This window comes from Pseudorca crassidens, chromosome 15, assembly GCF_039906515.1.
Source record: "Pseudorca crassidens isolate mPseCra1 chromosome 15, mPseCra1.hap1, whole genome shotgun sequence".
Lineage (NCBI taxonomy): Eukaryota > Metazoa > Chordata > Mammalia > Artiodactyla > Delphinidae > Pseudorca > Pseudorca crassidens.
In genome coordinates this window covers 22,980,743-22,994,749 of record NC_090310.1, presented here as the reverse complement: position 1 = coordinate 22,994,749, position 14,007 = coordinate 22,980,743, and the positions used below count along the sequence as shown (strand labels likewise).

General features: G+C 44.1%; 1 protein-coding gene and 1 pseudogene across 7 annotated transcripts in view; one reads left to right on the top strand and one right to left on the bottom strand.

Annotated features, from left to right (window-relative positions):
• VPS35L (VPS35 endosomal protein sorting factor like) overlaps window positions 1-14,007 on the top strand; it is a 130,231-nt gene that overhangs the window by 30,745 nt on the left and 85,479 nt on the right. For all 7 annotated transcript variants that reach the window (XM_067706492.1, XM_067706495.1, XM_067706491.1 and 4 more), the window contains exons 9-12: window positions 4,889-4,948; window positions 11,386-11,482; window positions 12,187-12,234; window positions 13,557-13,650. In XM_067706492.1, the coding sequence (XP_067562593.1) occupies window positions 4,889-4,948; window positions 11,386-11,482; window positions 12,187-12,234; window positions 13,557-13,650 (299 nt within the window). The remainder of the gene's footprint in view (window positions 1-4,888; window positions 4,949-11,385; window positions 11,483-12,186; window positions 12,235-13,556; window positions 13,651-14,007) is intronic.
• On the bottom strand, window positions 10,488-11,007 carry LOC137207081 (ubiquitin-ribosomal protein eS31 fusion protein-like; annotated as a pseudogene).

The following is a 14,007-nucleotide window of genomic DNA, read 5'->3' as shown; positions in this document are numbered from 1 at the left end:
CCGTATGCTGGCAACGTGGGGCCGGCTTATGACCAAGGAACAGCCAGTGCAAACACCCTGGGGTGGGAGCAGCCCTGGCAGGTCTGGAGAACTGAGAGGCCAGCGTGGCTGGAGGGGGGCGGGTGGGGTGGGGATGTGGCCAGAGAGCCTGGTGGGCCATGTAGGCCGTTGGAAGGACTTGGGCTTTGAGCCCGAGGGCATGAGGAGCCGCCCAGGGTGTTGAGCACAGGAGGCGCGAGTTCCAGTTTGGGTTTTAATGGGCTCCCTCTGGCTGCTGTGTTGAGACTAGACGGTAGGGCGAGGGTGGAACGGGGGGCCCGGTTGGGAGGCCGGTGCAGCACTCCAGGTGAAAAATGAGGGTGGCATGGCCCCGGGGTGGCGGTGGGGTTGGGGGAAGGTGATCCAGGACAGATGGGTGCATTAGGCTCTCAGAACAGATATCCATCGCACACCCCTTGGGCCTTGACCTGTCCTCATACCCAGCTTGCCTTCCGGGAGCGAGGATGTTAGTCAGCGAGAGAGGCCAGTGGCTATGTCTGGTTCCCCTGACAGTTCTGTATCTCATGGTGAGTCGACACATTGGCCTTCTGGTTTCCCTCGCCAGCCTCCTGCAAGTTTCTTTTGCATGAGTCAGCATCCCCGGGTGAGACTAGCTCTGAGACCATTGCTTGAGCCTGCGAGCCTGGCCAGATCCAGACGTTAACCTTGTGAGAATATGGGGCGGCCGTTCTGTCAGCCTCTGTGGTGGCGGCCCAGTCCCATGCCTCGGCCGGCCGGGATGCGGTGTAGATGCCCGCCGTCCTTGCTGTGTCCCAGAAATTAGCTGGGCCAGGAGCGGAGAATAACGGTGATAAATCCTCAACAAATCAGCGTTTTCCTTGGGCCTGACTCTCTGTCCTAGGTGCTTTAGTGATCTTAAGTCATGCCGTCCTCATGACAGCTCTGTGAGGTAGGGTCTGTAATTATCCCCACTTCACAGACGAGGAGCCTGAGGCACAGGGAAGTAGCCCCCAGGCTAGTGAGGGGCAGAGCTGGGACCCAAATTGAGTTCTCTCTGCAGTCAGAGCACCTGCTTTATTTCTCTTGTACTTGGCTCACGGGGGAAATTCTCTCTACAAAACTACAAATGCGTGTACCTTTGACCCAGCAACTTTGCCTCTGGGAATTCATCCAACAACCCAAGTGACCGTCCATAGGAGACCAGTTAAACAAACGATGGCACGTCTGTATGCAGCAGTACAGGAGGCCTCTGAGAGTGAGGACGTGCTGTGTTCCAATGTGGAAAGATCCCCAGGGTACATTATCAGGTGAAAAACTCAAGATGCAGAACTGCTATGGGGTATGTTCCGTTTTGTTTAAGAAAGGAGGAAAACTTAGAGCGCTTGGTTGTTTTCACTTGCGTGTGCCTAAAGAAACATTAGAAGGATCCCCAAGGAGCTAACAAGAGCGGAGACCCTCAGAGGGTGGCTTGAGCAGTGAGCTGGACAGGATGGGCTGAGGGAGAACCTTCATTGAGTACCTCCTGCAGCCTTTTGAATTTTGAATGGTGGCCATGTTTTACCTCTTCAAAGCATTCCCAGAGGTGCCCTTGTCCAGATCTGTTGCGAATAGCTTTCCTCAGGAGCGCGAGGCAGCCTGCGTGTGCAGGTGCTCGAGACACTTTGTTATGCTTTGGGGCTAATGAGCAGCTTTCCCCTTTTAAAAAGGGGGCGGAACTGGCCTTGCTTGGGTGGCAGCTCCGAGTGCTGAGGTCCATCGTGCATGTGTTGCTGGTGGTCAGTGGTTGTGAACGAGGCTGACCGAGGGTGGGAGCGTCTTGCTGGGCAAGGATGCGGGACACGGCCCCAGGCGTCTGCATCGGCAGCGCTTTAGCTGGGATTTCCCTGGAGGCAGTGAGCACAGAGCTGGGCTCTGGCGTCTCTCTGCCTGCATTCGTTGCCTCTCCTCCTACAGGGTTGTGTGAACTTGAGCCTTGGTTTCTTCACTTGTGAAATGGGCATAATAGGCCTTGCCTCTGGGGGTTTCTGGAGAGAATTAAATGAGAGAATGTGTAGGAAGCACGTGATGTCTTTCCTCTTCTAGGAGCTGGCAGGGTCAGTGTGAACAACTTAGAGCTGTGGCTGGCACAAAGTAAGGTGCTCAGAAACTGTTAACTGTCGTCACTGTTGTTAACGATCTATATTAGTGTCCTTGATTTATAAGAAAGTGAATCAAGAAAGAAAATCTAGGGTCAGGTATTACTTCTCAAAATAGTTGTCCACTAACTTAACAAAGGAAAACAAATATTCACCAAACTCTTTTGGCCAAAAATGGTTTTGTGGTTAAAGACCTTAGAATATGAAGGTGAAATATAAAAGTTGTGCTTTCGTTTTTAAAAGAAAACTAGTTTTGGAGAGATGGCAAGCTTTTTGTGGAGGAAGAAAAGGCATGGTTGCCCAGTGTGGCTTGCTGTGCTGTGTGATGGCCAAGGTAAACTGCATGTAATTCCAATGCCCGGGGGTTCTGTGCTCATCTCAGAGGAGGCCTCTCTTGGCATCAGGTGTGGCTGCCTTGGGGAGCCCGTGACTGCAGGTTACTTCCTGCCAGGAGGACAAAGGCAGGTGGCTTTGAGAACTGGAGCTTGGTCCCTGAGGCTTCCTGGCAACTTCTAAATTGAATCCACGGTTTGGGGCAGTGATTCTCATCCTCGGCTGCATACCTGGGGAGCTTTAAAAACACTTCTTTCTGATGGTCACGCTGTGCTCCAGATCGTTTGCGTTAGCATCTCTGAGAACAGACGCAGGCATCAGCGCATTTTCAGTGCCCCAGGTGCTCTGAGTGTTCAGCCAAAGTTGAGAACCCCTGGGTTAGAGGGAGGAGGGAGGCACCCACAGCGCCTGCCTGAATCAGTGGTTCTCACACTTGAGTGTGTATAAGAATTTCCCATTAAGGTTATTCAAAATTCATATTCCTAGTCTTCACCCCCCGTAATATTCTTTTTCACTGGCTCTGAGGTGGGCCCCAGGAATGGACATTTTTAACAAGTGTCTTTTGGTGATGGTAATGTAAGTAGTCCACACTGGGAGAGGCATCTAGGGCTCTTCTCAGCTTGGCTGGCTTCCTGCATGTTAACCTAGCATTCTGTCATTTCTTGATGATGTCATTTGATTTCATGTTCTTTGACCAGAAATGATCCTGTAACTCTCCTGTCTTTTTCCGCGTATGGACAAGGGGTGTGGTTCTTTGTAGCCCTGAATGGTGGGGTTGTGCGGGGGAAAATAGGCATGGGAAAATGCTTTCAACATCAAAGGTGATTTGGGAAGGTCCAGAAAATGAATAGAACTGTAACTTTTATCCTTTGAATATTGATAGCATTTTCCATAATAACATTCGTACAGAATACATAAAACTTTTTGTGCTAGGCTGACCTGTAGACCAAGTCCAGACTGCACACTTGTATTTGTAAGTAAAGTTTTATTGGAAACAGCCACATCCATTTGTTTACCTATTGTCTATGGCTGCTTTTGAGCTACAGTAGCAGAGTTGAGTAGTTGCAATGGTGATCTCTGACCCACACAACCTAAAATATGTTCATCTATCCATCCAACAAAGATGAAGCACCCACTGTATGTCAGGCACTGATCTAGGTACTGGGAATATGTCAGTGAACAAAGCAGGTACAAATCTCTGCCCTTGTAGAACTTGTATACCTAGATGAATCTCAAATTCCAGTGCTTCTAGGTACCAGGCAGATTACGTAAGTGCGTGAAGCAGGCTGTTGATGGAAGACAGTAGGGAGCAGTGGAGACTGTGGCAAACTGGGTAGTTTTCAGGGGGCAGCTACTAATCTATTCAAGCTCATTTTTATCCTAGAGGAATGTGGGTCATTTTTGGCACGTAGTTTGTGAAGGAGTAGGAAATCTGGGGGTTTTTTCTTCCAGTTTAATTGAGATATAATTGATATACAACACTGTATAAGTTTAAGAAGTACAGCATAATGACTTGACTTACATACAGCATGAACTGATTACCACAGTAAGTTCAGTGAAAATCCATTCTCTCATATAGACACAAAATTAAAGAAATGGAAAAAAATTTTTTTCATTATGATGAGAACTCTTAGGGTTTACTCTCTTAACTTTCATATATAGCATACAGCAGTGTTAATTATATGTATCATGTTGTACATTACATCCCTAGCACTTATTTATCTTATAACTGGAAGTTAGTACTTTTTGACTGCCTTCATCCAATTCCCCCTCCCCCAACCTTTGATAACCACAAATCTGATCTCTTTTGCTATGAGTTTGTTTGTTTCTTTTTGAAGTGTAACTGACCTTTGTTAGTTCCTGTTACACAACACAGTGATTTGATATTTCTGTACATTTCAAAATGATCACTGTGATAAGTCTAGTTACTATTTGTCATTTTACAAAGATCATGCATAGTTATTGACTATATTCCCCGCACCATATATTTCACACCCATGACTCATTTATTTCTCTCACCTATTTCTCACCTTCCCCTCCCCACTGGCAACCACCTGTTTGTTCTCTGTATCTATGACTCTCTGTTTTGTTATATTTGTTCTTTTTTGTTTGTTTGTTTTTTAGTTTCCACATACAAGTGAAATCGTACAGTATTTGTCTTTTTCTGTCTGACTTATTTTGCTTAGCATAAGTGAAGGATCACTTTTCTGCCTAGAGCAGAAAGTCCCCTCTTTTAATTAAAAATCTAAAATTAAAAAAGAATCATGGCTAAAAATTTGTCCCACTAGGTGGCAGCATACTATCACAAGTAGAAGCTCGTATGGGAGACGCCACTGTCTCTGTCCCTAATTAACAAACATTAATTTATTGTTTGCTTCTGAAGGGCACAATGCTGACACCATATGTCCTTTTCTCCCCAGGAAAGCTGGTATATGAGCGCATCTTTTCCATGTGTATGGATAACCACAGCATCTTACCAGGTAATGTCTTAGCTTTTCCATGGGTTTCATGCTGTCCTCAAGTCAGGATTAGAAGGTTTATATCAAGTCAGGATTTGTTGAGACCTGAAATAAACGTTTTTGTGTTTGTTTGTTTTGTGTTAAAAGTTAAAGAAACGCCTTTACGGATTTCTGATCATCTCAGTCTTCAAAAAACATTAGATTTTCCAACAGCCCAGCTAGGGATTTGGGCAAGTAATTTGAATCTGCAAGAATGAAGAGGTATTACAATTAGATTCAACTGAACTTTTATACCAACTTCAAGTTCTCTGCTGCTGGACATTTAAATATTTTTCCTATATGTTTTTCCTAAGAAGCAAATTACTTTATAAAATCAACTTTATATTAAGGAACAATGTCAAATAAATCAATAATAACAGATGCTTTGAATCTACATTCTATGCCCAAGTGATGTTTGCATTAAATTTATTGCCACTCAGTTTTAAACTCTCAGGAGGTTATAATGGGACAGCTAGATCACAAATTTCTTTTGTCACATAAATGATGATGATGGGGCCAGCAGCATGGAACGCCCAGCAACAGCGTCCTTTCCCTCTTATTCCTCCTTTCAAGTTCCTAGCGCTGCTGAGAGGAAGCGCGCTTATCTGTACAAGTTAGAACAAGCTCACTCCACCTTCATCCCACCTCCTTCTGCTTCTAGCAGCGGCACTTCCCTGGAGGATGAAGAGATGGCATGTGACAGTACCCGTAATTTGACCTCTTTTCTTTTTGTCTGTTTATCTGTCTTGCCTTTCTGTCTCTTTCTTTCCCCCTTCCTTCCTTCCTTTCTCTTTCTCTCTTTTGCTGTCTTTCACTGTGTCTCTTTTTTCTCTCCTTTTCTCTCTTTCTTTCCTTTTTTTCCCTTTCTTACCTTCCTTCCTTCCTTCCATCTATCTATATTGTTAAAAACTATTTAATATGTACATTTCTCAGAGAGAAAGACAGAACTCTACAGACCTTTAGGGTTAGAAAAGCTCTTAGGAATCACCGTGTCTCATTATAGGTGGGCAAACCCAATGGGGAAGAGTCAGGGACTTGCCCACAGCCCTGCCACCAGCTAGCGAGAGCCTGGTTCTTAGCGCTGGGCCTGCGCCATCCAATATGGTGGCCACTGGTCACGTGGGGCTCTTGAACACTAGAGATGTGGCCAGTCCAAACTGAGATGTGCTGTGAGTATAAAAAAAAAAATACCCTGGATTTCAGAGACTTTTTTTTTTCTTTTCGCTACACTGAGTGGCATGCGGGATCTTAGTTCCCCGACCAGGGATCAAACCCATGGCCCCTACAGTGGAAGTGCAGAGTCTTAACCACTGGACCACCAGGGAAGTCCCTCAGAGACTTATACAAATAAAAGACCATGAAGTATCTCACTAATTTTTAAGTTGATTACATGTTGAACTGATACTTTAGATGAATTGGATTAAATGAAGTAAATTGTTAAAATTTCACCTGTTTTGTTTTAGCTTTTTGAATGCTGCTCACATGATATTTCCACTGGACACTGCTGCTCTAGACCCTCCCCTCCACCACATCATACCTGCAATGTTTTTTTTTTTTTACATCTTTATTAGAGTATAATTGCTTTACAATGGTGTGTTGGTTTCTGCTTTATAACACAGCGAATCAGTTATACATATGTTCCCATATCTCTTCCCTCTTGCGTCTCCCTCCCTCCCACCCTCCCTATCCCACCCCTCTAGGTGGTCACAAAGCACCGAGCTGATCTCCCTGTGCTATGCAGCTGCTTCCCACTAGCTATCTACCTCACATTTGGTAGTGTATATATGTCCAACAGCTCCTCCCACATTCTAGGCTTCTCAAGACTTGGAGGCAGGGACAAGCCTGATGGAAAGGCTTCTCTGTCAACTTAAGGATTTGGGAAACTCGGGTGCATTTATTTTACACTTGCCAACTTTTCTTCCATATGCTATACCAGCAGCAGTAAATTCTTAGCCTGCAGGCAGAAATAAACTCAGATAGGTGTTTTCTTTGGCTATAACAGTATTTTTTAAAATGCTTCTTCATATAGGTTCTACTTCTTCCTATTGTTGTATACCTAACTGCTTAAAAATATTTATATTACCTGACTGGCCTCTAAGGGCATTTGTGTTTGCACCTATTGCAATAGTTTTCCTTCCTCTTAGTTTTCACTAACTATACAAACAACATTTTAGGGCTAGTTAAGGAAGCATTACTAATAACTTTCTCCCTACCTAAACTATAAAAATTCAGAAGAAAAGGCTACTTTCGTGTTCACTTTTAGTTCTTATCTAAATATACTAATTAGCACGTTTATCACTAAATTCTTCCCTCCCAAAATACCTTTTTTTTTTTTTTTTACCTTGAATCGGGCTTTTGCTTTCTTGAAAATAATTTCATTTTCCCCCCTTTCAGTTAAAATCTTCATCTGCATGTGTTTTCTGCTTCCCAGAACCTGAAAGGGAGAGGGGCAAACTTTTCTCAAAAACATCAATAATGTTGGGGATGACTCTTAACAGTAATCATGAAGAAAGCTTTGAAACCTACTATGCAGAATTCTGCCCAAAGAAATTATGTGGAGAGAGAAGTCCGGTGGCGTGTGTACTCATTCTTTCCATTTGAATCAAGTTCAGATTGTGAACTTAGTATTCGAGCCCTTTACCTTCAGGAGTTTTAACTAAGGCATAGCTCTTACGACCTCAGAAAGATACCAGTGTCCTTTGGGTTCACGGAAGGTATATGCTACTAGTTGTGTAGTTTTCCCCCAACATTTCTTAATCCAGCATATGACTGAAGAGGCAATGTACTCTAAGTGATAAAACAATTCTATTTCCATGTTGGGAGAAATAACTTGGGTTTATTGTGTTGTGGCTCTCCTCATCAACTGGGGGCATTCCTATCTTCAGTTTTTCTCCATGGCTGATGTAAGCTGCATCTGGATAAGCAATGTCCTTAACTGACCTGGCCTTTCAGGCACATATTAAGGTGACGTGGCACCCCTATAAGCCTTGTTATGTAAAGAGACCTCTCACTGCCAGGGTAGAGACTTGGCAAATGAAAGAGAACTAGAGTCGCTGGTGTCCTCCCTCCTCCTAAAATATCCACAGAAGTTAGGGTTGAAAAAAGAAACACCATAATAGAAAAATAAGTGAGAACTAGAGGAAAATATCTTTGGTCTTTGTTACATCAAAGCCTCTTCTTAATTAATTTCCAAATTCTGAATTCATTCTCCACGTAGCAGCTCAAGCACTGAAGTATAAGTCACGTCATGCCATGCCATTCCTCTGCTCAGAACTCTTCAGGGAGTTTCCGTCATACTTAGAAAAACTCTTAGACTCCTCACCAAGGCTGCAACCCTGCATGACCTGGTTTGTGATGCCTGCTTCCCCGCTTCTTGCTCTCACCACTTTGGCTCCCTTTCCTGTTCTTTGACCACACCAGAGGTCATACCTACCACAGGGCCTTTGCACTTGCTGTTTCTGCCTCCTGGAATACATTGCCTCCACATCTAAGCATGGCTAGCTCCTTTTTATAATTCAGGGCTCAGCTCAAATGCTACATCTGCAGGAGACTTCTCTGACTGACACCCTGTCTAATGAATCCCCCCTGCCAGATTAACTCAGGTCACTCTCTATTCCATACCTAGTTTTATATCTTTCATAGTGTTGACTGCTGTTGCATGTTATCTTGTTTGCATGCTTATTCCTTTCTGTGTTTATTATGTTTCTTCCCCCACTGGAATGTAAGCTTCATTAGGGCAGGGTCTCTCTTATGTGCTGTTATCTGCCTGGAGCCTAGAATACCACTTTTAGTTGGTTCCTAAGACGTTTGTATTGAGCAAATGAAGTAATGTAATATTGAGTTTTCTGTAACATTTTTTTTCTTCCAGTTTTGTTTATTTACTTTTTTCTATAATATTTTAAAGTCCTGCATAACATAATCCTTTTCCTGAATTATTCCTTGAGCTGGAAGGAAAGCCTAAAGCCTTTATATTGCATATGAAGATTATTGTATAGCTTTCAGTCAATGTGTACACGCAGGGCAACTTGCCTTTGGTGTGATGTCCAGCTCTCTCTGGCAGACTGAATCCCTGTCATCCCACCCTTTGCTGCTGCACTCCATTCCCTCAACTGAAAAGCAAGAGTTTTTCTTAGATGACCTCAGAGACTTATTTTTGCTTTTGGGTCTCAAGTCACATGATTTGGTCATATGAAGGGAAATTAACCCCACCTCTCCCTTTTCCAAAAGGCAAGATTGACAAACGAATTTAAGAATAACCCTTATCTTTTCCTGTCTGGATCTCTTGGAACTTGAAAAAAAGTTACTTTGAAGTGCACGGGTTCAGGCCAGGAAAGGGAAAATGGTAATTTCCCTTCCCTTTGAAAATGGCAAGTGAAGAATTCTCGAATGAATGAAGCATGCCAGAACGTCCAAAAATAGACGAATCCTTGAGATTGCAATTCCAAAATATCTGCCGTTGTGATCAGTGACTGTTCTCAGCTCGTGAAGTACCTAGAGTTTTATCTTTTTGCTGATTCCATAGATGTTTTGATCACCTTAATGGTGTACCACCAAGTAGCAGAAAGTAGAGTCAGGGACGAACAGTGAGCCACTGAACAGCAAGGTGAGACCAGCCTGCAAGCTAATGCTCATCCGTTACGTTCTGTAGTAATTAATTTCTCCTGTTTTGATTGAATCCTGAAAGGGTAAAGCACACCCGGTGGCAGGATCGGGCTCCAATCTGTGTGGGAATCATTTAGGAGAAATCATTTTCATGTAAGAGTTCAACAATGGCCTTCTTGGAGTTGATGAGTTTTTTGTTGTTTGTTTTTGTTTTCGTTTTTCCGTACTCTTTTCCATTCCTTATTAAGATGTGTGTCATGACTGGGCTTGGTTGTCAGTGCCAGAAAACTCCAAATCACAGTAAGGAAGATGAGGGCTAGTGGGCAGCCAGCCCGTGGTGCCAACAATCATGACTTTGGTCTTGCTCTTGTGGTTCTAGATGGTTATGGAGGTCACAGCCATCGTATCTGCATTCTAGCCGGCAGGAAGGAAGAAGGAATGAAGATCAAGCCCTTTCCCTTACAGCTAGTTCCCAGACCTTGCGCTTTTGTTTATATCCTGGGGCCAGAACTTGGTCACATGGCCACACTGAGCTGCAAGGATGGCCGTATGCCCAGCAGAAAATGAGAGTTCTATTAAAGAGGAAGAGAGTAGATAAGCGGGGAAAGTGGCAGTTTTGCCACAAAGTGACTCAAGTCTTAGTGCCATATTGAGCTGGCAGCCTAACTCTGGCTGGTTTCTCGCCTCAGAGTCTTGCTTTACCTTTCAAGTCTGGTCCATGTGATATTTAGAGCACAAACACTGATCGATCACATTTAATATTACAGTTGCAGCTTCCTCAAGCATCTGGAATTCTCAGTAGTATCACCATAATTACTGGTGGGTACACCAAGAACCTCTGGATTAAATTAGAGGCAGTGGCTAAGAATATAGGCTGCGGAGCCAGACTGCCTGAGTTGAATTCTAACTCTTACGTCTGTTTTTTTTTTTTTTCATTAGTTCATGTCTTTTATTAACCAATACACAATTACTTGTCTTCTGGTTTGTTGAAACAATAGGTCAGACAACATTTGCCACAATAATGTCTGTCAAAGTGGCTGACCATAAAAGCTCCAGCACCACGTTTACCTGAAGGGCACTCCCGACGAAGGCGACTGATTTTGCCGTTCTCCTCCACCTTATAGTGTTTCAGGACAGCCAGCTTAACCTTCTTTCTCTTATGCTTGTTCTGCCTGGGAGTGGTGTAAGACTTCTCCTTCCTTTTCTTAGCACCACCACGGAGTCTCAACACAAGATGAAGAGTGGCCTCCTCTTGAGTGTTGTGGTCCAAGTACATCCATCTTCCAGTTGCTTGCCAGCAAAGATCAGTCTTTGCTGGTCAGGAGGAATTCCTTCCTTGTCCTGGATCTTGACCTTTACATTTTCTATCGTATCCGAGGGTTCGACCTCGAGAGTGACGGTCTTCACAAAAATCTGCATGTTGGCGGCGGTGCCACCGCAGATGGAAGGTCCAAAAGGAACTCTTACGTCGGTTTCCTGTGTGCCCTGGGCAAGTCCCTAAACTTCTCTGTGCCTTGCCCTCTGTGTCTATGAAAGAGGACAATAAAAGTATGTAACTTGGAGGGTTCTTGTGGGGATTAGGTGAGCTGATGTCTATACACTGTGAATGGCGCCTGGCACTTAGAAAGCCTTTGTGTGTCAGCTATCATTGCCACCAGTTGTTTCCTAATAATAAAGATATTTGGAAGGAAAAACATAGGACTGGGTGCCCCACCCCTTCTTCTGCTCCATTGTAACTTTTTTTTGTCCTAGGACTCATAGCAGCTCTAACAGATCCCAAGAATTAGGGGCTGATAGATATTATTTTTGTTTTACAGATCACTTCTCTCCAGAGAATGTAAATGACACAGCCAAAGAAACATGCTTAAATTGGTTTTTCAAGATTGCTTCCATCAGGGAACTCATTCCGAGATTGTATCCTTTTTTTCTGTCTGATGGTTTTAAAGATAGGCTGCAAGAGTTGCACTGCTAATAGAAGCCATGTAATGGGCTGCCCTGAAATTCCTGTTGAAAATGCAGTTCTGTTACGGTTGCTAGCCTGGAAGTACAGGGCCAGCCACATTGTCCACGAGGTCCTTGGACTCCGGCTCTCCCCAGTTTTCTGTTTTTTTACTTTGACTATAGTGCCATGTACCAGGCTTTTGTTTCCCTGAGGAACATTCCCACATTAATTTTCTCAATTAAAATGCTTCATCTTTTTGTGTTTTCTCTGGTTTCAAGAACTTGAAAGGAACAGGGTCAAGCTTCTCTGCACAAACACCAGTGTTGAAGGACAGAGAATTCAACTTACACACAAATGGAATCTTAGTTCTCTGTGTTGCATCCTTTTCCCCATAAAGCCTCAACTGGAAATGCTCAAAACCCAGTTTAAATTTCAGCATGCGACCATACATCAGCGTACAACGTTTTCCAGATTTTATTATAAATAAATATAAAACCTTGAAAACCAAATATAGAAACCACAAGCCACTCGCTAATTTAATTCTCTGGATTGTTGAGAGTGACTGTGGCCCCCTCTCTTGAAGACACACCAAGTTCTCTGCATGAATAGTTGAGGCTTTTCCCCACAGGGAACAGACCATCTGGAAAATGTCTTCCTTAACAGAACGTTTTCGTAGCTATGTGGAGGCATCCATCCTGAAGTGTAACAAGTTCCTCTCCAAAACGTAAGGCTCTTGTTAAAAGTCCGGGACCATACATTTCCAAAAAACTTCTCTCTCATATATGCCTGTGCACACACATACACACACATGCTAATGACGATGTCATAGTAGCTGTCATTCTTTGAGTACTTAGTGTGTAGCAGATCTGGTGTTAAGCACCTCCCATCCATTTTCTCGTTTAATCCAAATGAAAACTTAAAGTAGAGATAGTTTTTTAATCTCCATTTTACAGAGAAGAAAACTCAAGCTGGGAGCGGTGGGTTGACTAACTCATGGAAGTTCAGCTCAACTGTATTTGAATCCTAGCTCTGCTATTACTAGCTGTGTGGTCTTGAGAAAGTTACTTAGCATCTCTGACCCCCAGTCTCCTCTGTGAACAAGGCCCTAAGAAGGGGTCTGTGAGGGTCTGGTGAGCTGGACACACTACACTGGGAGCGACACCCGTGGGCCCTCACTCATTGTCTTTGCGGCTGCTGTCCAAGATGATGTCAGAAGGAAAAAAAGCCTTTGCCCCTAAGCCCTTTGCTACTCTGGGTCACCTCGGGCATTGTACTGAGAGTAGTTTTGCAGAGCCGGGAGAAACCAGATCTGCTTTCTGCAGAGCTGCTGAAAGACTGAGTGGTGTTGGATCCCGTCTAGATAATCAACTCCTCAAAGCCATGGGCTGACTCACGGAGCTCTGAGGAATAGTTGGGTTGGATTTAGAATGTGTACCAAATGTGTTTGATTGGGATCTGGGAATGCCTGGGGGAATTTGTGGGGATAACGTGGTGCTGAAGAAAGAGTTATTTTGCCTCACCAGTTGGGGGAGAATAATGCCCAAGGCAGATGGAAGTCCCACGTGGCAGGAGGAATAAATAAGTCACAGTTCACACTGAGGGGGATGCGGATGTTAGCCTGAGGTGCTGGGTGTCAGGTGCTAGGAAGGGGCGGGGCACAGGGCGCAAATCAGTACCAAAGGAATATGGATACGACGAAAATATCAAGACGGTCAAGGAGTGAGCTGTCAATGGAAAATAATCGGGGGACAAAAATCGTTAAATTAGTAAAATAAATGTGACCTCAAGCAGGAAAAGAGTGAAGGTTAGACTCCAGCACTGAGCAAATGGTAAAGATAAAAGAAACCATTCAATGTATGAATCGTGGCAAGAGAGAAAGACTTGTTACATGGCCTTAGAAGACTCAGACTTTGACCTTGGTTTGGTTCCGAAGCTTGATTTTCCCCCCTGCATTTAGGAAGTCTAGCTTTTTTTATTAAAAAAAAAATGAAAGAACAGAGAGTTCTCCCACGGGGTGTAATGCTGCTGTCTTTTTGTCTCTAACAGGGGGATTTCAGAGTGTCTGCCCCGGCTGACTTGCATGGTCCGAGGGATCGGGGACCCTCTGGTGTCGGTGTACGCCAGGGCCTACCTGTGCAGGGTAAGCTGCGTCCCTGCACTCGCGCCTGTGACCGTGTCCTGTCTCCCCTAATGTTCACGCTTCTCCCTCCCCGCCACCTCACCAGTCACTGGAAGAAGGACTTTATTAGCTGCTAATTTTAGAGCACAGCTTGTTCGCAGAAAGCAGAACTGTAGGATTCCTTTTAAAAATTAATTTCAAAGTAGACCCACTTACCAGTAACTCTAATTAGGGGGTGTTTAAGGTCATCTTCTTAGAAACGAACTAAGTTTCAGAACTAATTGTTTCTCCCTTCTTGCTGGGAAGGAGGCTCCCAGAGCCTTTCGGCTGATAGGTTGCTTTGCATTGACTCGAAACATGCTTTCCCTTTGTCTTTGA